Source organism: Hoplias malabaricus, chromosome 3, assembly GCF_029633855.1.
Source record: "Hoplias malabaricus isolate fHopMal1 chromosome 3, fHopMal1.hap1, whole genome shotgun sequence".
NCBI lineage: Eukaryota > Metazoa > Chordata > Actinopteri > Characiformes > Erythrinidae > Hoplias > Hoplias malabaricus.
Genome location: NC_089802.1, coordinates 42233732 through 42259790, shown reverse-complemented (window position 1 = coordinate 42259790; position 26059 = coordinate 42233732). Strand labels below are relative to the sequence as shown.

At 40.0% G+C, this 26059-nt stretch overlaps 1 protein-coding gene across 1 annotated transcript; it reads right to left on the bottom strand.

The window, feature by feature from the left end:
* Positions 1-5017: 5017 nt before the first annotated feature.
* On the bottom strand, positions 5018-24560 carry lrrn1 (leucine rich repeat neuronal 1). Its single transcript, XM_066666648.1, has 2 exons — positions 24285-24560; positions 5018-9482 (listed from the first exon to the last, which is right to left on the bottom strand). The coding sequence occupies exon 2, from the start codon at positions 9266-9268 to the stop codon at positions 7115-7117; it is 2154 nt and encodes a 717-aa protein (XP_066522745.1). The 5' UTR covers positions 9269-9482; positions 24285-24560; the 3' UTR covers positions 5018-7114.
* Positions 24561-26059: the final 1499 nt, after the last annotated feature.

The following is a 26059-nucleotide window of genomic DNA, read 5'->3' as shown; positions in this document are numbered from 1 at the left end:
TATCAATACCTCAGTTATTCAGCACTACATAGAAGACCTAACATTATATTTCATCAATCCATTGTGTCCATTTTGTTGAAAAATCATTTAAAATCATATTAAACCTGATGCTGCACCAGGTTTAATAGATGGTGCTGTCTTGAAATTGAAAAACCTTGTTTGGGAGAGCATCAAAGGTCATTTCATTTATTCAGACACTGATCATTATTTATGCTCCTGCGCTAACTGTCCCACAGATAACCATCCAATAAAGCCATTAGCAGGATGAAAATGCTGATTCTGGTGCAGTGATTCTTCTTTAAGGGACGACAGTCGTGATCTCATTACCATCTCATTATGGTGCCATGTCATTTTCTTCTGGAAAAAATATCTATATAAAAAATGAGAGCTCCTTTAAATCTGTTTAGTTACCTTTACAACAAAGAGATCAGGCTGGAAACAAAGAAAGACAACTTTAAACAGCTGCTTTTTTTTTGAGAGTGAAAATTCTTTGAAATTAAGAATCAGATTGCTTTGTCGTCCCTGAATGAACCAGTTAAAGTTCAATAGTGTAGGTTTAATGTGTTTAAAATCAGTTTAGAATCTCTGATACTTCCTGGCCACTAGGTGTCAGTATAATAGTTCATAATGTGAAAAAGAATCGCAGGATAAAATAACTAGTGAGAAAATGGTGAGTGCTACATTAAAGTCTCATTTAAGCTACTCAGATATATGCAGATATGTCTCATACTGCTCAGATCTGCTGAGATTAACTAAACCTTCTTCTGTCCTGTGTTTGTGTCTCAGGTTTCCCTTTTATTTAATGCAATTTTCTTCTAGGAATTTTAAGAGAGTCTCAATTAATTCTCAGGAGCCTTTAAAGAGCAACATTTGAGAAATAAAATAGATGTTCATATGGGACACTCCAGCAGTAGATATGAACAGGATCTTATTTCTTTTGGGATCTAGTCTTGCAGAATACTGGCATCAGCAAAACAGCAGCACTGGGACCCATCGGTGAGTTATAGAGAGAGAGAGAGAGAGAGAGAGAGAGAGAGAGAGAGAGAGAGAGAGAGAGAGAGAGAGAGAGAGAGAGACTCGTAGAGGACATGTCCTCTACGAGTACAGCTCCTGCTGCTTAAAGAACTCGTTTACCTTTCTTTCAGCAGCGCTAGCAAAGTACCCTCGATGACCTGTCAATTAGCAGAGCTCTGAACCCAGCCAGGAGCTTATCCACATGTTAACAACCAAAACCCCTGGACAGCTACATCTTTACAATGTCAAGCTATCTGCCAATTTTATACATCTGATTATTTGGCTAAACACCTAACAGGAAGTCAAGATTGTTCATATACAAACACACTGGGTGTGAAAGTAAAACTGAAAATTTGATGCCCTTGAATTTGGACAAAATGACTTTGGTAATAAACACTGGACAAATTTAATAATGCACAAGCAGAAAGGTCTGTCAAACTACTGGCCAAGACTTTACCAGTTATGATTTTCTATTTTCAGATGTAAAACACCTCATTCATCTGGCTGGCAACTCACTCACTCGCTCACAAAAGTTCAAACATGGCTTGTAACTCATTCACATGCTCACTCACTCACTCACTCACTCACTCACTCACATACTCACTCAGTGATTGGGAACAGCACCACAAGGGGTGCTGCTTCTCACATACTATAGGAATTACTTTACAAGGGGTGCTACTGTGTTTTAATGTGTTCCTCAAAAACATTTTGTGCCTTTGTTGTAAATGGCAGTGGGTTTATAAGCTTATTAGACGTCCAGAGAATGGTAAGAGTTTATTTAATGTTCTGTAAAAAAAAAAAAGAAAGCTTTAAGAGCTTTTAACATTTCTCTAAACCTGACAATGGAATATTTATCCATTTTGTAAATAGCAGCACAAGGAGCATTGAGTTTAACAAGCCTCTGTGTATTGATTAAAGGTCATTTATCTGTTACAGTTTTCCTAGAGCTCAATGCCAAGCCCAGAATAATTTACTACCTAACCTTTATTTTTAAGAGTGTACCCCAGTCTTACACATGAACTACATTTTGTCTCCCTCTCAGCAGGTGAGAAACACATTGTTTTCTTCTACTTTTGTTTCATTCATTCATTCATTCATTCATTCATTCATTCATTCATATTCTTCAATCAGTTTATCCAGTTCAGGATTGCATAAAAGTATTTTTAACTTAGGGCACAATGTAGTTACTGAAAGATTTTAAAATAATATATTATTGAAAGGCTTCAGTGAATGAGTACACTTTTTTCAGCAGAAATTATGTTTTTTAAGGTGGAAGGCTGAGTTTGTCTGAAAGAGATCTGTGCTCCTCTGTGTTGTTTTAGAGGGCTGGCAACTGTTCCCCAGTGATTTGCATTTCTTTCTTCAAATGAATGCTCTGCATTGCAGCCCTCAGAGGACATCAGTGTCAGAATGAAAACACCTTTGTACTTGGCTTTAAGTCAGTACTATTGGTTGCCAATGAAAAGCTGTTAAAGGTGACACCAGCTCAAGCCTCTGCTTAACATTCAGAAAAGAGCACTAGAATATGTTATAAAAGGAGCAATGAATCACTAGATATATTTATCACTAAATATAGCAATATTTATATAAAAACATCTTATTTTCACTCTTTTTCTATGAAGTGCAATTCACAAAAGTTGCAGAATCAAATTGCTGTGTAGTCTTCAAATAAACCATTTATTTTTAATAGAGAGGGCCACCCACATGACAGCAGCCATATTTCAAATGTTACATCCTGGCCACTAGGTGTCAGCATTATATGTATCAATAGATGAAGATAATCCTTGAAGCAAATGCTCCTTTCCTCCACATATTGTTCAGTTATGAAGAATCCATTATTTTATTAAAGAAATAACACAATAACATTTCATAATCTATTGAAACCAAACAGCTACTACTATGGATAAATGTTATATCTTTGTCCTTTAAATGTGGACTATATTCATTTTTCAAACTAGACCCATACATAGATGTGGAGAGGAAAGTAGAGATAAGAGATAATCAGAACCAATTATGTTTGAATGGAATAAGAAATGGAGGGATTTGACTAAACTCTAGTTCCTTCAGCACAAACCCCCATCCCCCACCACGAGGAAAACCCAACAGGGTGGATTTACTTGGCAATAAAGCCAATGGAATTTAGATTGCTGCTGGGCTGAGATTTAATTCTCTCCGGTGGAGTCCCAGAGACATGAAATATATCAGAATATCATTTTTCAATTTGGTTAAATGAGCCCGTGCTTTGTTCTATAGGGTTTCACCATTGTTAGAAGCTATAGAACCAGTTGGTAATGTACCAAACATCATTTACAGTTAAGATGTACTTGTAGAGTATCATCATATTTCATAAATTAAAAATTGATTCTGTAGAATTGGCAATATATATACATAGAGAGAGAGAGAGAGAGAGAGAGAGAGAGAGAGAGAGAGAGTGCGAGAGAGTGCTGTACTGTATGTGTGTACATAGAACAAAAATATTTTCTAAATGATAATTATACAGGAGAAGGAAGATGAAACATCTTTTACTCTCAGTGGAAGTTAATAGGATATAAAATAGGATTTTGGGAGATTTGGTTGGTAGATTTGTCATGGTAAATCATTTTAAAAGGCTGTAAAGCAACACAGATGACATTTTCACATAATGTCAAAACCTGAAAAATAGAGATGTATTCCTGAGTAGTGCAGCAGTCTCAGCATTGACACTAGCATTGGGAGATTGCAGTCCAGTCCCCAGTGTTGCCATAGCCATCTCAGAGCCCAGTTTGCCTCTCCTTGAAAATGTTTGGGTTGACCTTCCCTAACCTCTAAAGACACAATGCTAGCCAAGCTGAAAATGTAATATTGATTGTGACTGATATATTCTATTTTATTAAATTACATTATATCATAACATTTACCTGGGGGTTGGGTCCAGTAATTCTAGATATGCTTTGGAGCCACTGTGACCCTGAACTGGATTAGCGGTTAAAGAATATGAATGAATGAATGAATGAATGAATTTACCTGAGTGGCATTGTTTGCTGTGACACAACTCTTGGCCTTGAGGAATGAACCTTACCTTGGGTCACTTTCTGTGAGGAGTTTAGTGTCTGGTTTCCTCCCATAATCCACTAACCCACGTTGGTCCTTCTGGCTGTGTGTATTTGTCCATGTGTGTGACAGACTGGGTGAGTGTACGATGCCCTACAAAGGACTGGCAACCTCTCCAGGGTCTTTTTCCACAAAGATTTTGTGCAAGCTCTGGACACAGGATGACCAGATTGAAGTGATTACAGAAGTATAAATGTGTAAATGAATGACACTGCCTCATAGTTGTAATATAATGTATTTAGTTTAGTTCCATCACAGAGACTTTCTATTCGTTCTATATGAATATGTACATTTTCAACTAAAAGACAATTCCCAGAATTGGTACAATGTGTAAAAAAAGTAGCTTGTCTCCTTAAACCTGACCCTAATAACAAGCTTCAATAAGCCAGAAGTAGCAAAGTTTATACAGCGATTTTATTTACTTTTTAATTTTTTTAATAAACTGCAAGTCTGGTTTGTAGTCCCTGAATGAACCTGTTTATTCTCCATAGAGTTGTTCCTCCAATATCTGCAATATATCTGAAGAACAGACTTAAACTGGCACTTTAAGTCATTGAATCCTTTGATTCTCCTTTGATTCTTCTTGGCATTATAAAAATGGCTGGTCAGAAACTCTGCATTAAATCTATTTTTAAAATGTTTACCATTAACTGGGGACCTGCTCGGTGGAGCATAAATGGGTTCAATGTGGAATGACCAAGTAGATTAGCTGTTCATCTCATTTGATATACTCCTTGTAGAAAAAATGTAACAATAGTAAATAATCACCACCAGAAATTGCTCCTTTAAATTTCTTCCTCTGATATCTCAATGCAAACATGAAAAAATGAGACTTAAAAATCATTGTATAAAAAATATCAGAACAAAACTTTTATTTTTGTTTGCGCCTTAATATGCAACATATTTTGCATGTGTAACTCACAACAAATCAAGTGATCAATAACTGATTCTAGCAAATAATAATAATAATAATAATAATAATAAAATGAAATTATTAAAAACAAAACAAAACAGAAAAACAATATATTCTACTCACCTACGTGTTAAACATTCACATTTCTATTGCTGGTTTACAGTTCTTTCCTGCAATCCTGAAGCAACAGTTCAACATTTTGGAAATAAAATCCAAGTTTCCACGATGCAGTGTGTTAGCTTAAACACTTATGTAAAAAATTTAAATCTATCCTGTGAAGGGTTAAAATTTTTATTTTGCTGAATTTAATTTACTGATTTGCATTTATTTCCAAATCATTATATAGAAACGTATAAATTTATGGATGTACAAATCCAAAATATCTTAATTATAGCACATTATTATTTCCTTAACTGGGACATATTATACCCCTTTTTAAATGAATATGTCTATGGGCTATACAAAACAAGTTCATGTTCATGTTTTTGCACAAAATCACTCTCACAAAGAGATCTGACCAGCTCTATTCTTGCCAGTTTCAGTCCCTTTCAGAATGAGCCGTTTAAGGGCTCTGTCCCTTTTATGCAAATAAGCTGTTGCTGGCCATTCCCCACCCATCCCATGTTTATGCAGCTGATGGTTGGTTCTATGCAAATTAGCTTATTTTGATGTCACACTGTTTATAGGAGCAGTAGAGACCCAAGTGGAAATGCAAAAGCAAGCAAAAAGTGAGTTTTGCATAATATGTCCACTTTAAAACATAAGTATGCAGAGTCAAACTCAAATTAATTTATATTAGGGGATACAATGTGTAACGGGGATATAGAGAAATGAGATTTGGACAGAGAGGTTGCTGGTTCAATCCCTTTGACTTGCAGGAAATGGGGAGGAGGCGGGCGTAGTGAAGGAACAACACCTTCTCCTTCCTCAACATTCACGGATGAGTTCCCTTGAGCACATTCTCCAGGGATTGTGGCTGGCTGCCCATATCTCTGTGTGTGTGTGTGTGAGAGCCACAGACAGGTAAAATTCAGAGTGTTAATGTCATTGTACTGCTGTGCAATGACAATGACGCATGTTTTAAATCCTATAATTATGAAGTATTATGTAGAATGTTAAATTTGGCAGTGGTACAAATTTACCGCTACAATTTACACCATATGTCAGAATGTTTGTAGACATATTCTCATCAAACACCCCTCTGAAATTCTAGAAAGATATAAACTGGATGTTGGCACAGTGCTGTGAGCATTTGATAGAATACACTGGAAAACTAAACTGTCAGATCAGGTGTTGTACAGTTGGTCTAGATCACAAATGCTACTCCAACTTATCCTAAGGTATTGAATGGAGCACAGTCCAATTCTGTAGTGCTTTATATCTCTAGCAAACTACATTGCCATGTGCCAAACATGTTGCCAAAATGGAGAACACTCTGCATGCAGACACATAATGAATGCATAATTGCCATAATTTCACCCTGCGTTTGTAGCAAACTTGATTTACTTTCCAAAATGTCAAACTATTCCCTTAAGTACTAAACCAAAATATCAAAATATTTGATAAAATCAAAATAGTTAAAATTATAGTTGATACAACATTACAGAACAATTGCTAACATTATTCAATAGACAGTGTATCAAGTCTAAACTCACCTTGTCAGCTTACATAGGAGTCCATGGACAAAAATTGTTAATATGTTTCAGTGCACAACAGTTAAACTGTTTTACAAAAAGAGAGAAAGAAACTTTGCATTCTCTATGAATACTGCCAAAGACATATCAACACTGGATCAAACTTACTGCTACAGCATTAATCGACCCAAAGAAATCATCTTTGACAATATATAGGCTGTGCTATTAAAATAGGGGTAACAGAAAAAAGCACAGCTAACTAACATGTCTCAGAAACTAAATGAAGCTGCCAAGTTGAGTCGAAGGAGAGGGAAAGGCAATACGCTCTACTAAAATGTCTGAAATATTAGTTCATATTGTTGCTTCCAGTAAAAGCAAAGCAGAGAAGAAAAATCCACTTCTTTTCATCGCACAAATAAGCAAAACTTGTGTCTTTGTGCTCTAAAAGAACAGTCTAAACAGTCTACCACATGTAGTAGCTTCTTGTCGTGTCCACTTGGCTGGGTTTTGGTTCTGAGGAGCCATCTTTGTCCTTCTCGCTGTCTACCTCCCACAGGTTGATGAGAGGTGGATAGAGTTCATTCAGAGGAATGGAGGAGGTTTTCTGCATGTACTTCTTCAGGGAATGGTGGTAGTTCTTCCTTTTCCATCTCTTGGCGATGTAAACCGTGATGGAACCCAGGCTGATGATTGCCAGGATGGTTCCCATGACGGCAGCAAGAGCCGTATTGGTGCCTTCATCAGAAATCTTCACAGCAAAGGTGGCATGCTTGGTCGTGACGTTGACGCAAGATTTCTGGGTCTGCTGGAGGATGCTGGAGACAGAGAGACACACCTCATACTCTGTGGCTGGTTGAAGGTGAGTGAGGTTATACTCATGGACATCTACAGGGACTCTGGCAGTGTAGGTTATGTGGGGGTTGTCAATCTTCATGGTGGCAGATGACCACTTCAGGTTGGATGTCATCACATTGGAGTTGACCTTCCAGGACACAAGTATGGAGTGAGACTCTGTATGCTTCACATAGATCTTCATAAGCTGAGTGCTGTCCAGGAGTGTGCCGTTGACGTGAATTGCAGTCACCCGAGTGTCAGCTCCTTCTGTGTTCTGAGCAACACATGTGTAATGACCAGAGTCGTCCACCTGAATGCTGGATATATGCAGGGTTCCTGCACTGCTGAGGTGGTACTTTTCAGACAAAGTATCCATCATTACCTTGTTACCCAGAGGAGTCACCCAGTAAATCTCAGGTTCAGGCTCTGCCATTGCACGGCAGTCCAGGTCCACGGACATACCAATGTCCAGGTTGAGGTGGTTGGGGAAGGTATCATGGGATATCATGGGTAGACACTGCTCGGCAGACTCATGAGAGAGTACATCTCTCATGCGCTGCCCTCTGACATCAGGGGGCATTGCACAGTACATTGAAAGAGGCTCCATGAAGCGAATGGTGGTCTTATTTGAGCTCATCCACTGGATAACACAGTCACAGCGTAGTGGGTTGCTATGGATGCTGATCTCTCGCAGATTTGGCAGGGATTCGACTGTTGCCAGGTAAAGGGAGTTCAGGGCATTGTTGTTGAGCATGAGACTCTCAAGAGATGGTACATCGCGGAATGCCAATCGGCTAACGAAGGAAAGCTTAGGGTTGGTGGTCGCCTCAAGTTTGGTCAACTCTGGAAGATTGTCCAAAGCAAAGCGATCAATGGAGACGAGCTCGCCCATGTTATTAATACCAAGTTCTTTCAACCGTAACATATTCCTAAAGTCTCCTTCTTGGATTTTGTGTATAGGGTTCTTGTTCAAATCCAGGAATTTCAGATTGGGCAGTTTCTGTAAGGCATTTTGAGGCACACTCACAAGCTTATTATCATAGAAGGAGAGGCTCTCAAGATTGTCCAGTCCAACAAAAGCATTGCCTGGTATAACAGTGAGTTCCATCCCTGCAAGTACCAAACTTCGTAGGTTAATAAGAGGCTTGAAGTTCAAATCCATAATGCCAACCACAGGATTCTCACCAATCATTAGGATCTCAAGGTTGGGTGTTGAATCAAACCAACGGCTGTCGATGGCCTTGAGTCTGTTGGAGTTCAGGTGCAGCCTTAGCAGGTTGCGCAAACCTGCAAACGCACTGGGTGCAATGAAGCTGATCTGATTGTGGTTAATGTAAAGCTCCTGAAGATTTGTAAGGTCCTGCAGGCTGAAGTCAGGCATCTCAACAATCTGATTTTCCTCCAGATGGAGTGTGGTGAGCTGCGACATGTTAGTCAGACCTATGTCACGTATGTTGCTGAAGTTGTTCTGAGAAAGATCCAGCTCGGTCAGGTTCAAGAGCTGCTCCAGTTCCTCGCTGGTCCTGGCAATGTAGTTACTCTGCAGAAGTAAAACCTGAGTGTCACTCGACAGGTTACCGGGGATGCGGGTGAGGCGAAGGTCATTGCAATCCACGGTTGTAGCTTCCCTGTACGTGGACTGCGGTGTGAACCAAGGCCGGATTTCACACACACACAGCTGAGGACACTCTGATGCCACAACAGAAGACAGTGCTAGTGCTGCCAGCAAGAAAAAGAAGAACGGCCTGCTCTGCGCAATGCAGAAAGAAGTCCCTCTAGACATTTTTAATGTCAGTATTTATCCTCTTAAATCCAAGATGGTTTTCGATTCCAAAGAAGCAAAGAGACTTGGATAATGGGGTGAGATTTTCATCAAATGTTCCGAGTGTAGCTGGATTAACGTTTTATCCTCTGAAAACTTGTGCAGAACTTCAGGGATGTTCAAAAGGAGCAGCTATCCGGTGGAACTGAACCTTCCTTGGGCTTTGACTTTGGTTCTGAAAAAAGAAACACCAGAACATATGTCAAAAAAAGGGTATAAAAGCACACAGTTTGAGATATTACAGATGTATTCATGTGTTTTCACTATTCAAAAGTCAGTGTGGACACCTCAAGTAATTAGTTTAAAGAACCTTTATGGATAAAATGAGTTAAATGTATGGAATCATGCATGAAAATCACAAAGGGAAATGCTAAATCAGATGCTTATTATGCAAAAGAAATAAAAAACACTTGTCAAAAGAGGAGAGCTTGGACAGAGATCAAATTCGATTGAGCTCTTTCATCTGTTCTATGAGTCCATGAAGAGCAGATCATTAGCTTCTCCAAGCATCATTACTGCTTCTCAGATGCTTAAGTATTCTGTGTAAGAAATGCTGCGGTTGCATTAATGATGGTTCCTGCTGGTCTGGTGAGGGTTTTGTTATTGTGTGCTGCTCTTGAAAAAAAAAAAAAGATGATCACCAAATCAAGGCTGCAGCCATTGAAAAGCTAATGTTGATCATTGTTGTTTTGACTCATTAAAAGAGATCCTACACAAATGAGAAGGAGTTTAAAATGTTGCTGCTGTTTGAACCTGTTTTAATAATCTGAAAGTAGCCAAGACACAGAGTACACATTATTGGGGTTTATATTATAGGGAATTGTGCTCTAAAGCTGATATTCAATGACTTAATCTGCATTCTGAGGCTGATACATAAATATGTATATAAGGTACTGAGGAATTTACTACAGAACATTTATTTCTATAGGGTTATAAATTAAGTGCAAGTAAATACACTACCAAATATTTCCAAATGATTTTAGACATCTACATGTCCAATATCTGAAATGAAGGGTACAAACATGGAGTTTGCACCCCATCCATTGCTGCAGTAACAGTACTCTTCAAGAAAATCATTACAGTAGATGTTTTATAGAATTTAGTGAAAAGAACAGATACTGTTGGTGGATGCGGTAATAAATGGCGATCCATCGCTGCAAAAAAAGTTCCACTACTCTGCAATTTAATGTTGGTGTTCTTTATTCCCCTCCTTTCAACACTTCCGTATGTGATGTATACTTGTCTTTTTGAGTGCATACATGTAGGACATAAGGCATTTCCAAAATTAATCCTTAGTTATGAACATTACCACCATTGTTCCCTCTGCATATCATATTTAGACTATAAAAACCCCATTCTCTACATTATCCTCACAGAGTGATACTTCAGAGGCCTTTCAGGGCACTAATACCACTCTAACAGCCTTCAAGGGCTGTGAGAAACAAAACTGTACGTACTTTGCAGCAGATCCAAAAATAATGGATGTGATGAGCGAGGGCACATCGTACGGATGGTGTATAAAAACGCCACACCTCTCAAGCTGCTCTCTTTGCTTTGAAGTAAGTTGATGTGCTCAGATGGGGAGGAAAATGAAAGGAGAAACTGGAGGAAGGGAAATATTTGTCTTCAAGCAATTAAGTGATTATCTGTGTAAACGCTGTGTAAGGTGATCCAGGGGTTGGAACAGCTGTTTCAAACAGCTGAAAGGAGAAAAAAAATGATATTGTAACAAGTGAAAACACTCTAAAATCTGCCGACGGAATAAGGCACATCCACTAAATAAATCAGAAACAGATTAAATTATCTCAAAATATTCTTTGTGTAAAAATTTATTTTGAATACAATAAGATGATTTCACTCTCTTAAGTATCATTTTTGAAGTGTGTCCATTTTATTTTGATTCTATCCAATTCTGCCTTTTTACCATATGTTTTTACCTGCTGTTAGCTTTTATACATTTAACATCCACTCTGCTCAGTGCTGTTAAGTCCCTTCACTCAATGTGGTCTTATTTGTATTCAGTGAATGTGATCTTAATGCTGTTTAGCTAGATTAAATGTTACTGTGGAAAAGGGCACGTGTTTCCTGTCGGTCTGTGCTAATGGCAGCACATTATTCAGTATTTCTTAAAGGGACCCTTATTCTAAATATTTCTTACATTCACAGGGGTTAGACAATGAACCTGAAACACCTGTCATTTTAGTGTGGGAGGTTTCATGGCTAAATTGGAGCAGCCTGGTGGCCAATCTTCATTAATTGCACATTGCACCAGTAAGACCATGTGCATCCAATGGTTCAAACATTGTGTCCTGAAGGCAATGCCGTGTATCAGGATGACAATGCACCAATACACACAGCAAGACTGGTGAAAGATTGGTTTGATGAACATGAAAGTGAAATTGAACATCTCCCATGGCCTGCACAGTCACTAGATCTAAATATTATTGAGCCACTTTGGGGTGTTTTGGAGGAATGTGTCAAGAAACGTTTTCCTCCACCAGCATCACGTAGAGACCTGGTCACTATCCTGCAAGAAGAATGGCTAAAAATCCCTCTGAGCACTGTGCAGGACTTATATGACGTATATGTCATTCCCAAGACGAATTGATGCTGTATTGGCCGCAACAGGAGGCCCAACACCATACTAATAAATTATTGTGGTCTAAAACCAGGTGTTTCAGTTTCATTGTCCAACCCCTGTACCTCCTGCAGTTTTATGAAGTGAAAACACAATTCATTCACATGTATCTGTTTTTAATTCCATTTTTATCACACAGAATTTAACAGGCTGTTATTGTTATACTGAGTATAAGATTTATACAGGAATATGACCTGTCTTCTGCTCTGGCAGGCCCCATTCAAATAGTAGTGCAGGCTAAAACACTTCTTCTGACAGAGTGTAAAATGCACAGATATTCTACAAATATTCTAGGTAGCGTGCAAGCCGGCGTGTGTCGTCCCAAATTTCTGCAGGGATATTCTGATCTTCCCAAATCAAAGCATTGGGGGGAGAAAACATGCAAGCTTCCACCATTTCCAGCTAAATGTTAGAAATAGCTGGAACATTATCATGTCTTAGATGGAGCGAGCACCTGAATGGTGAGCAGGGCATCTGCTGTCCCATATGGTGCTAATGCTGACTCAATCACACCAGCAGCAAGAGCACTAAAGCTGAGGGCCAGGAAGATTTAGAGCGCGCCAAATGCTGCGTGTGGTAAGAATAAACAATTATATTTCACTGAGGTCTCTCCCAGAGTTATTACTGAAGTAATTCCATTGAATGACAATTAGATCCTCAGAATTATAATTACAAAAAAGGTCTGTCGAATCTTTCAAAATTCACCAAGTCAAGTCAATCCAGAAATTTTTTTTCTTGAAAGAATGGACCAGTTTTGGGGGTTTTTACTTGTATGTTCCATGCATCTTGAAATATTCATGCATATATATATATATATATATATATATATATATATATATATATTCATTTTTTTCCTTTTATTAATGAAACCTATACTCATGGGATTTTACTGGAACGGTGCCGTGTTGTTCATTCCAAGAAACAGACAGACTGTCTTCAACTGCAAAAAGCGCATTCCTCTCACTCCGCAAAACGAGAAATCGTGGCACTAATGGGGTTTCACCCCCTCATTCAGGAGCTGGATATTCATAAGAGCTTTTAGATAGAGTAAAATCATTTTTATGAATATTATTAATCATTGTGAGGCAGACGTGGGTGTGTTGTATGACTGAGTTATAATTACTGGGGAGGGTTCCCCTCGGAAATTACACCTATGAATGGAGTTATGAGATTATGCACTGTTTGTTACAATCAGAAGGATTTTCTACTGTTCCTTGGAGTCTTTCTGGGACAAATCAACAAAGGCAAGAGACTGGAGACTAAGGAGTGATTCACACACTCACTCCCAGGGAAATGAGAAAAGAGAAAATGGTTCAGATTCTGTGAGTTAGTTCTTTAATGGGAAATAAACAGGAGAGTCCTGATCTCCCTCAGACTCCAGAAACATGACGATTTAAACCGAGAGGTGATTACAGCCAGCTGCTCTCATAAGATCCACTATAGCACCTGTACCCTCCTCAGGACCCAGTCTAATACGTTGGAACTAGCTCAACAGAGGTACTGCTGGTCGGTTGTGAGATTATGATAGAACTCAAAATCTACCAATTTGAGACATCTCAAGTACAAACAGTACTATAGCCAATGTTTACTGAATAAACACATCCTGTTTTCCACATGGAACAAAGATTTTATTGAATAGGTATTTATTTGCTGAATTTAACAGTTTTAAAATAATGTAGCTTGTGTATTTATTACTATTTGTTTTCATCAATATGTTAATAAACAGAAACTGTTCACCAAATGTTGGTATTTTAAATTTGAGTATATAGAAATACAAGTACAATATGCTAGAAATTCAACAAACCATGTCATAGTGCAGATAATGTATTTCAAAGAGAAAATATATGGAAAATTATACCAATTGTTGAACATACATGCACACGTACCTACATTCATTTATTCGTCTGAAAATCACAGTGCAAGACAACATTCAGTCTATAATATTCTACTACATTAATAACAAACAAGTGTTATGTATGATATCTACTATTTTTGAGGGGTGGTGGTCTAAATAATCTTCACAGTATTGCACAGACTGAAGGGTTACACAGTTCTTCTCACATTGCATCGTATGCCATTTTCACCATATTGAGGTTAATCTCAGATTCAGCTCTTGATGTTCGTATTTAACACAGCGGGGGTCAAAAGCTTGTTGTTAAGAAGGATAAATTAATCCAGAGATCATAATTTAATCTAAGATCATAGAGTGTAAGTAAATGTCTTCAAATGAATCTATTAAGCCCCAGTTTTAGTTCTGCTGTCGTAGCTCAAGAGTCTGTATTGACCAGAAAGCTTCACATTTTACTGCTCTGTTAGAACTTGTTATTGATTTTTTTCAGCTTTAAGTCCAAACCAGTGAGTAGACATTACTGATGCTGATTTTATGGAGACTTAAATATTGATGTAAACAGAGTAACAATCAGGAGCTTCGGGTTTCTGTCAATTCATGACTATTGAAGTAAATTTAACGTTGAATTAACTTTATATTCAGGAACTTTTATTTTGTAATAATATTATATTTATGTGTGCAATTCACATATGTTTTATCTGAAGGGCAGCATTCAGGTTACATGACACCTACATAGGCCTTTATTTTCACTTGATATGTGGATGTTCCTGTAAGGGGTCACCACAGTGAATCGACTGATCCACACAGTCAACTTGGCACAGGTTTTACACCAGATGCCCTTCCTGAAACAACCCTCCCATTCCGCTCAGGCTTGGGACTAGCACTCAGAGCACACTGACGAGAGCAAAACTCCAGAGGCTTGGCAGCGGACACAGGTAGAACACACTGAACTCCGCAAAGACCCTGAGGACTGACACCTGGGGCTGTGTGGCTTAGCGTGTGATGCCCTGTGATGTTCTGGCACTCTGAGAGGTGTGTGTCCCAATAATTTTAAGGAGGATTCGGACCCACTGCAAACCTGATCAGGTGAAACGGTTACAGATTAATTAATTAAGTTTCTCCTCCAAGTGTGTCATGCTTTATTGACATCGAGTACCAATTTATAAAAATATGCTGTATGTGTCTTGAAGAGGCTCATGCTAGCTCTCACCTTCCCAGCTCTGTACCACTGTGTGTAGAAAGAGTCTGAGATACAGTTAGCTACAATTATATTGGAAGAGAAGAGTGGTTCTTCTATGACAATCCAACAACCCCTGTACTTTACAGCATGCCAGAAAGGCTTAGCTCCCTGAGGCTATATTCAATGCTACTTCAACCCAGACAGGATTTCTAAAAGGTTGAGGTGAATAGTCTCAATACAGACCAATCAATAACTGTACAGTAATAGATGCCGTCTTCCTGTTATAAATCTAATTAACTCTTATTTACGCCACTCAAGCTTCATTAAGCCGGTCCTTGATATTCAGAGCTTGGCTGCATCTGCCCAGTGCATCTTCCTTCACATGCTTCTGCTTAAATCATAAATGACAGCCATGAAAATCTACTGGCGCCATTAGAAACATCTGGCATTTCAGAGCGAGACACAGCTCTGTCGCCTGCAGGAAATAAGAACTTCCATCTTATGGCTCTGTCTTACTCAGGCATCCAGATAAATACTGCCTCCCAGACTGTTGATGGGAAGGTTTATGTATGCGATGGTTAAATGCACACTTCCAAACTCTCATTTTCCCCCTGGTGGGCGCTGCTGTTTTTATTTAGATGACCCACTAAAGAGATTACAAGTGCACACTGCTGTTAATGGACTATCCAAGTGTCCTTGCTGTAAAGATGATTACATGCTCATCCCTCTTGGCAGTTTAAACAATGCGGCTAATTCAGGCTAACCTTGATAAACCATCCCACCCCTCGTCCCAGTTATACAGTAGTCTGTGAAGAACAGGACGACATGGGTAGTGTCCGAACTCCATAAACTCAACTAAAATGAAATAAGTGAAATTAAAAGGTACCTCCCAAAAAACAAGTCAAGTACACATCCAAATATAGCAGTGCATGAATTACTTAAGTACTGGGCAACTGCAGTGGAACTTCTCAGAATATCCAGCATCAATCAACGCAGGAACTAAAGTGTGTACCACCTCACTCAGGCTTTGGATCTTTTTGGCATAAAATTATAAAAGTTTCAATGGCATTAAAGACAAATCCAAACAAAGCTTCCAGTGATGTGCAGTGCAGGGGCTGTATCAGTTTCTATGTGTTTTGCAGTGTTTCTTTCAATCCAAGCAGATCAAATGCTTCCATATAGCTCAGAAAACATCCTGCTGTTACCACCAGCCATCACATCCACTGCCTTAAAAGTATTCGCCGGCCTTCACCTTCTGTGGTCAGATGATGCTTGCTTTTGCTAAACTCTGTTATGCTCTGTTATGCTAACTATGTTTGCTCCTCTTTTCTGGCATATTATTAGAACAAAAATGGGTTTTGTCCATGATTGTGGGGTGTTCCTTTTAAAATCTGGAGGTCTTGAGGTCTGTGCTACTCCACAAATCATTTCTGCAAGACCTCATTACCATTAGACAATGCCCTTGCCATAAAGGGAGGGGTGGGATGTCAAAATGACATGCCTATGAATACCAAACCCAAGATTGCCAAGGACATGTTTGGAAGGCAGGGACCACTCCATACTAGAACACTCCTTTTTTGTTTATGGAGGAGTTCTGCCAACGCAATATGACCAACCCTGGACTTGTTCTTAGCTCTTGCACATGAACTAACAATGCATGAAAACTGAAGAAGACTTTGACTGATATATTATTATATTATTGCTATATAAAAAAATAGTAATAGTGATGTAATATAATTAACATATTATAAATGTAATACACTCAAATTAAGAATGACTTTTATCACTGTTCAGTATCAAACCAACAGATACTGCTCTGATTACGCTTGTTCATTATTTAAGAGAAATTCGAAGAGACATATGAAGAGACATTAAAACATATGCATCTACATTTTTTGTGGATTTTTTATTTACTACATCGTTTGAACACAGCAGCTGTCCTTTAACACTGTGGAAATTTCAGGAAGAGTAGATCAATTGAAATGCTCCAGAATGACTTGGAATAAATTCTGGTTGCACTGACTTCTACTTCTCTATCAGTATCTTCTTCAATAATCTACTACTTCAATATCTCCTCTAAAAATGACTATTTTTGAGATACATGTGCTTTTTGGACAGAGACAACTGTTTATATTGTGGCCCCCAGCCCAGTGCTTTTGGGAATAACTTGGGGAAACTTAACTAATTGTGCAGTGACCGTGCATGGTGAAGAACCCTTGTATTCTTCATCAATTTGTAGAGACTGTAGTTGATGCCACAACATCTGAACCATTTAAAATACCCAAACTTGGGAAAATCATTGGACTTCATCTTTAACATTACGGACATGGAAACAGGTAAGACAAGTCCGTCAAAATCTTATCTAAGAACAGAAAAACTGACTGAGCTGTGAAAAGCAAAGCAGATATCAACAAAGACATGCTGAAGAATAATGCTTATGAATCTCTTAAGATCCCCCATGGGTTTTTTGAGCTGGAAACTGGTATTTCCACCTGCTTCAGAATGCAGCATTTCTATAGGCAGAAACCCATGAAAGAAGATATAAAAGATTTGGAAAACCTTTAGAGATCCTACAGATTCTAGTTAAACTACACAGCTTGTATAATCTGAAAAGAAAGACATGAAATCAAATAGGATGCTTTGGAGCAGCTACATAAGAGCACACGGTCATCACGCTCAATGCTGGAGGGGTACAATTCCCCCAGTATTTGGGCTCCGGAGCAGTTTCACTATATTCATTGAAGTGATACACTATCAATGTCTTTGTTATGAGTTAATCGGCTTCCGTGACCCAGAACTAATATAAGTTATCTCACTTAATGTTGTGGATGAATGCCATCAGATCCTCACAGAAATAGTCCAATGCCTAGTGGAAAGCCTTCCCAGAAGAATAAAAGCTGTTACTGGAACAGAAGTGGGACCCTTATCTTCACAAGAAATGATAGATGAGCAGGTTTCCACAAGCTGCTGGTCATAAAATGTATCTTCAAAAGACTTAAACCTGAGGGTGTCAATAAAACAGTCCTCGGAGAAGCCAGATCTCAGCAAACTTCCAAAGAAGCGGAGCGTGAGAAATGAATATGGATGGTATTCTGCTCAAGATAAAAGGAGGGTTGTAAGGGCAAAGCCTCTTCTCCTCAGATCTTCAAGGCCCAATATTGATCTGAGAACTCCTTATCAACTGTATGCAATTCGCAGCACTCTATAGAATACAGCAGTAGAGCAATGGTAACACAGATGGTGTGTTTTCTCAAGGAGATTATTAAAACTGGCATTAAACTATTGATCACAGATAATATGGGGCAGCAGGGGATTGAATACTTGGACTGAATTATTGAAAAGGTGGGACCCAAGAGACCCTCAAAACCCAGAGCCAGTTTCTTTCTAATATCAGCAGTATCAATTGCAGCCCTTCTACAGTGTACACGTGCCTCTAAAATCCTCTCTGGACTCTTTAAACATTGTGCACTATGAGATCTGAGCATCCACTCTGGGAATAAATGGATGAAGCAGTCGATAGTGAAATGATACTAAAAACAATCCCAAAGACAAACCCTCTTTTGAAGGGGATGCAAGGATAATCAGCTTTCTTTGGATGACTCAGAGACACAGTCAGCAAATACAGAAATTAGGAAAAGGACCAGAATAGCGGATTTATTCTAGATAAAATAAATTAATTCAGATAATAAATTACAAAATAATAAATTAGTAAATCAAGACTGGATTGTTCTGTGAAGGAGAAAGTTTTAAGAGCCTCCAACACATCTCACTTTACACCAGTGCAGACGGGGGCAGTACTGGGGCTTTTCAGCTTAGGGGTGTATAATAGTTTATGCAGTTGTATTGGTGCTGGGAGTTTTTCTTTTTTTTTTTATTAAAATAAAAAAATATATATCTGTATCAGCCCGGTACAGATATTAGATACCCATTATTCACAGCAATATTTTAGTGTATTGTACTCTGGAAAAACAGAATGTGTTTAAACATCTGCATTTAATGCAGTTTACTGCATCAGCAGGTTTACTTAGGGCCCTATGGTTTCTGTGATGCCTTACAGATCTTTTTCAGTAGTGTTACTGTAGTAGATAACATTTTTTCTGAAATCTGAATGTGAAAAATAATAATAATAATAATAATAATAATAATAATAATAATAAATAATAATAATAAATAATTGAATAAAATCGAAATTTTGAAAAAATAAAGTGATACTAGGCATTTTGTTTATTAAGGCACAAAACCGTGTAAATAATAGGTGTAACGATGGTTCTAAGGTCCATTTAGGCACCTAAGGAAGCTGTTTCTGGGGAAAGGTGCATATTTAAATATATTTAAAAGTAAGAACAAAATAAAGGTCATGTGTCGAGACAAGCCAGATAGAGCCAGTTATGTAACAATATAACTGCAATGAGAAATCCTAAATAAAAAAATTATTCTGACCCTAGTCTGGTGCACATCCCCCATTTCCATGGCCCACCTGCCACATGGATATTTGGCACTTGGGCGGACTGTAAGCACTTGCCATATGAGGGTCACATAAACACCAGATTAGGGCCATGTCACCAGTGTTAAAAGTCAGTGTTTGAGACACTTTTGGCTCATATTTAATTTTCCATTATCAGCAAAGCCATGTTGAAGCCAGGAGTGGGCGAGATTTGTTTTTGAGTGTGTAAGCCAAGTAATATGTGGGCCACATTTTGTTCACAGTTGCTAGTACCAGAATTGAATGGTCCTATTAAGGTTCTTTTACTAAAAGTACTGGATACCCCCTAAAAGTACCTGGACAGTTTCAGACAGCCACACTTACACCTGTGGACAGTTTCACACAGCCAATCCATTTACATGTGTTTTTGGACTGTGGGAGGAAACCAAAGCACCCAGAAGAAACCAACACAGACACAGGGAGAACACACTCCTCACACAGTCACCCGGAGGAAACCCAAACTCCACACAGACAGTCACCCAGAGGAAACCCACGCAGACACAGGGAGAACACACCACACTCCTCACAGATCCTCCAGGACCCTGGAGCTGTGTGACTGCGACACCTACCTCCTGCACCACCATGCCGCCCCACTCCTAGCTCCAATATACTGTCATTAATACAACAACAAAAGTGTTTCTTCACCAGGAGTCTGCAAATTCACAGATACAAAAAAAACAAGTCCTGAAATCTTAAACCAATGTTAATGCAATATTTTTTTTCAAGTCATTTTAAAGCATTTTTATTGGTCAATATCCTGTCACATTTCCACATGAAGCAATGAGCAGCTGATGTATTGAAACTGTGTCAAAATATGGAGATACATGCTTTGCTCCTATTTCTCGGTTCTTAATTTAGTTACAGTACACACTGCAGTGTCCCTGCCCCAGAGCCCACTGGGTCTATTGTTCCCTGGCCCGCTGTCAGAGTTACACTCCGCAGGAAGATTCCTTAACCAGATTATAGGCGCAGAATTAGTCAAACAGCTGCACTGCCTTCTCCACTCCTTATCTCTGCCACGGACACAAAAGACTCATGTGTTGGTCCCCCTTTTTGGGGTGGTGAATAATAGAATAAAGCAGCCCCCAATCAACCCCCCCCCCCTGCTGTTAGCCTTTGGTGGTGGGTATTGTGGTGCTTTTAGTATTTCTGTAGAAACCAGCCTCCAGAATGTGAACACATTTTGTGAGTGTGTGTCTGTCATCTGCTCCTTCTGTTCTCAGATTTAGAGGAGATCTTTGTGTCCTAGAGGAAGAATGGAAGGAGAAAAAAAGACTACAATAGAAGAGGTTATCTTACTTCCACCATCCTTCACTTCTCCCCCTTTCTTCACTGAGACTCCAATTGTTTGAGCTGGAGTTTAAACAGGATTCAACCCTTGTAAAGATAAAGGCTCCATAAGAGATCTTGACTGGGACACTTGCTTCTACTAAACACCTATTGGTATACACATATTTTACATTTCCTAATATGATAGATACCAAATCATACCCTTAGACATTTCCCATCTATCCTCCATCCTCCTATGTACTGGGAGCAGTAGCTCTTCTAGGGGTGCATTGTCTTAAAACATATCTGTAAATGAGATACTATTAAGTTAATGGTTGTTGATTTAGAAATATCATGAAAAAAAACAATGTAACAATGTATGCTCACTGTACATTGTCTAAATGTTATGTCTCCACATAAATGGTTTCCCTAGAAACGCATATCTAAGCTAAAACCTGAGCGTTGAGAAAAAAAAAAACAAGAATTTAAACAATTGGATTTTTTGCTCCTTATTTAAAGAGCCCATAAAGGCTCTTTGAACTCAAACCTCAATTATGAATTAAAAAAAAATAGTATCTTCATTTATATTTAAGACCTGGGTGCTCTCTTCTGACACATAAGGCTCTCCGGTGGTGTTGCATTAACCACAGTGTGAAAAGAGGTGGTTGTTGATATCAGGTGTCTCAGAGGAAGCCCATGCATGTGCATGTCCTCAACCTCTCTGTGGTGATGGCATCATGTGGGGAGTTCAGGTTAGTGTATGAGACAACTAATGACTCAAATCATGTTTTATATTATATATATATATAAATAAATAAATAAAGGTTCCTTGCCCTGTATGTCCCTGGAGCTGTGTGACTGTGACACTACCTGCTGAGCATATAGAAATCTGAGCATTTTTTTTACTTAACCCTTAAAAGGCGATTTTTATAAAATTGCTTCATACATGAGTAATATTGACTTATTTTTGCTAATTACTTAAGGTGGAACTGACTCTAAATTCAGGAGAGCGCTAACTGCATGAACATATGCACAGACCAGAAATGCTACAAAACCTGAGTTACAAATTATTTACTGGGGGAAATCAAACAGTGAATAAACAATCAGACATGTTTAAATTCAGCTGGGTACAAACGACAGAAGTTTTTTCCCCCTCACATACACCATTCCATCTTAAAATTGCAGAACTCCTGAAATTAAACAAACCAGAGAGAGCAGCAGTTCCCAGGACTTTTGACGTTACATTTAAATAAGAAGCAAAAAATCCAATTGTTTAAATTCTTGTTTTTTTTCCCGTACTGAATACTCAACACTCAGTTTTAGCTTAGATACGCGTTTCTAGGGAAACCCTTTATGTGGAAGACTTTTTGATATCTTCATGATATTTCTAAATCAACAACCATTAACTTAATAGTATCTCATTTACAGGTTTGTTTTAAGACAATGCACCGCTAGAAGATCCACTGCTCCCAGTACATAGGAGGATGGGGGGATAGATGAGGAATGTTTAAGGGTATTGATTAGTATCTATCACATTAGATCACATTTTGTACACCAGGAATTACCCCAACTAAGGTTTGGTTCACTATATGGCGTTTCTTTACAAATTGACTGATTTACAAAGAATCCTTGTGCAATCTGACTCAACCCTGACTAGAAAATAAGTGAATGCCAGAAATATAGTACTCTCGAAATCTAAATAGTTTTGTAGGCATGGGGTCGCACAACATTCATAAAAGATTATACTAAGCTGAACTCCCCACATGATGCCACCACCACAGAGAGGTTGATGTCATTTGCACAAAAGGTTTGTACACATACAGACTTCATGAGTAAAGATGGTTGGAGATGTATGTCTCTATTATTTCCATGACGCCAGTGGAAAGCACTTAATCTCATGGAGGTAAATCGTGCTCTTCTGGCTCTTGCACTTGATACTGACACAAATGTGGAAGCTTGTGTTCCTGGGGACAGATATGATGAGTTCTCTTAGGACATATGCTTCTTTACTTGTTTTTCCATACACAGTTCATGTGCTCTGCCCTCTTCATTAATTACAGCCCACAACGCCAGATCTCATGCCCATCCTCCATCCTCCATAACTTCTGCTGCTCTGCAGACGCAACAGCTGCCCGCAGGGAGGCGTCTATGGAGGACAATACGCCAGCCCCCCCTTTAGCATCACTCATTATGCATCCTTCCCTTTCACTTAAACACCCCTTCACGTGCTTATTGTTTGCGCTTTTTTCCCCTCGCTCTCAACTTCTTGCGTCTGGAGCGAGACATCTGCCAGGGTGCCATCACATTTGCATGCAAATCACATCGATTATTATCATTAACCCCCACTCCCACCCTCCTTAAAACCAGGCAGATCAAAGTTTCCTCCAGCTGCACTCAAAGCTTAAGTCGATTCTTACTCCAATTTTCCATTCCACCTTAAATGGTGCAGCGTTTACATGTAATCTAATTTGGGAGGAGAGTGTAGCTGCTGCAACATTTCACCAGAGTGTAACTGATAACACAGGTGTTGGTTACACCACAATGTAACTGCAGCACCATTTAAGGTGGAACGAAACAATTCAGCAGTAAGAACTCACACATTAAGGAGAACAGGACTCTCAGCCACCACTCACCATAACGTGGTTGCGTTGGTACTGATTACACCACAGTGTAAACTGCAAAGAGCTGCTCATTTGAGGTAGAACAGAAGAGTTCAGCTGCAAGAAAGCACCATTTAAGGTGGAAGGAAAAAATAAACAAGCAGCATTTGTTACAATAAAGTTTCTGGTCTTTATGGCGCTGGTTACACCACAAGGTAAACCGCAGCACCATTTAAGGTGGAACGGAATTCCTCAGTTAGTTTGGTGGAAATTTTAAGGGTGTCTCAGCAGAGTGCACCTGGTTACACTGGAGTTGGCTACACCAGACCCCAAGTGCTGCAGCATTTAAGGTGGAACGGGAAATTCGGATAATAAAGCTTCAAGTTGCTTTCAATGCGTTTTTACGGAAGGGCTGTAAGATGATGGGTAGATACTTTACGCATCGGTGAAACAAACAGAGGGAGAAAGCAGCTCAAAGCCAAAACGTGAAGACTGTAATGTTTTAACACACTCTGGAAAAAGCGTGCTTTTTTAAAGAACTAGTCAGAACATCAGTGATAGTTGAAGGGTGCGATCAAAATGTTCTGCTTTTGCCCTTGAACATCTGTAGCGCAACAGCAGATGCGCCCTTGCTGAGCCAGCGGCCAGCGCAGAAAACACGAGCCATTTCACGCGCTCTACAAGCGTGCCCAGCCTCGATTCCTCAACAGCACGAGAGCGGAGATGCCTTACACGATCCCAGTGATTTACTGCTGAAATCCGGGGACAGAGGCAGTGATGGACACTGATGGATCTGCTCCATGCTCCATCCCCATTTCCCCGTGAAATTGTACTAATTGATGCCCAAATAGAAACCATACCTTGGGCCAAAACCTGGCCAGATTGCAGCCCAAGCTGCATGCAGATGTTTAAACAGCTCTTCTAAACACACAAAACGAAGTCTGAATTGCGAGCTCACCTCTTTGGCTTTCAAACGGCGACCTCTCGCGCTGCACATGCACGCGCAAACGCAGACGAGCACCGTCAAACCGTCAACAGTGAGAGAAAGAAATAGAGAAATCCACAAACGAAGCGATCTGCAGGTCGTTGTGCTCTCGTTTTCACATCACCCCCGAGTTCCACGCGCCGGCAGCTCGTGCCTAACCCTCCACGCGTCTGTCAGCAGCGACCCGCGCAGTCGCGGCAAGGCGCATGGTCCAGTTGCGGAGAAAGAGACGCGCAGTCCGCCGACACACGTCTGTGAACCCCAGCGAAAATCTGATGACAGCGTCTCGCGCTAACACAGACGAGTCTGTTCTGGTTCCCCCACCCGTTTTCGGACAAGCCACGCCCGCCTGAAAGACTAGCCAATCATGGCACAGGAGACGGACAGCCGTCCCCAATGAAAGCGCAGGAATTGAGAAAGCGTGCTGTGGCATTGTACACCCAGCATGTCTCCTGTAGCCAAGGGGTTAACGGGGGCTTGCCCTTCTATGATTTTGGGAATGGTTTTGATTAGAACATTTACTGTGAGGGTGTGATGGCCATAAGAGTGAGTGTGTAATTGTCCACAGGTGTTTAAGTGTGTGAGTGACTGGGTGAGTAAAATGGTCCGAGTGTGTGAGGGACTGGGTGAGTGTGTGATGACCTGTGAAAAACTGGTGCCCTGTCGAGGGTGTGATTTAGAAACTATGGCAGTGAGAATAAACCGTAGACTTTCGATAAATATTGTGATATTATATTGATATTTGAGATATTTGAGCACATGCCTCGAAAGAAGAGTGCCATACCAGCCAATCGCAGCGAAGGAGGCGGGGCTTGTATTAAAGCGGGTGGGATTAAAAACCCAGCGGCCAGTCAGCTGATCGCTCCGAGGCTGAGCGCTGATTGGCTGATGGCTGGTGTTTGTCGCTGGAGCCCAAGCAGGGCACCATCTGTTCGGGGTTTGTTTTAATCCAAACAAAGGTTCAGCGGGAGAGTAACGCAGTGAGAGCTCACACACTCCTCCATCCCTCCATCTCCATCTCCTCCTCCTCTACTGAGAGCTCACACACTCCTCCATTCCTTCATCTCCATCTCCTCCTCCTCTACTGAGAACACACACTCCTCCATTCCTTCATCTTTATCTCCTCCTCCTCTACTGAGAGCTCACACACTCCATCCCTCCATCACCATCTCCTCCTCTACTGAGAGCTCACACACTCCTCCATCCCTCCATTTCCATCTCCTCCTCCTCTACTGAGACCTCACACACTCCTCCATTCCTTCATCTCCATCTCCTCCTCCTCTACTGAGAACACACACTCCTCCATTCCTTCATCTTTATCTCCTCCTCCTTTACTGAGAGCTCACACACTCCATCCCTCCATCAGCATCTCCTCCTCTACTGAGAGCTCACACACTCCTCCAATCCTCCATCTCCTCTTCCTCTACTGAGAGCACACACTCCTCCATTCCTTCTTCTTTATCTCCTCCTCCTTTACTGAGAGCCCACACTCCTCCATCCCTTCATCTCCATCTCCTCTTCCACTACTGAGAGCTCACACACACCTCCATCCCTTCATCTCCATCTCTTCCTCCTTTACTGAGAGCTCACACACTCCATCCCTCCATCAGCATCTCCTCCTCTACTGAGAGCTCACACACTCCTCCATTCCTCCATCTCCTCTTCCTCTACTGAGAGCACACACTCCTCCATTCCTTCTTCTTTATCTCCTCCTCCTTTACTGAGAGCCCACACTCCTCCATCCCTTC

What these genes read in the sequence shown, in the direction of transcription:
- lrrn1 (XM_066666648.1), bottom strand. Translation starts at nt 9,268, where the DNA reads ATGTCTAGAGGGACTTCTTTCTGCATTGCGCAGAGCAGGCCGTTCTTC.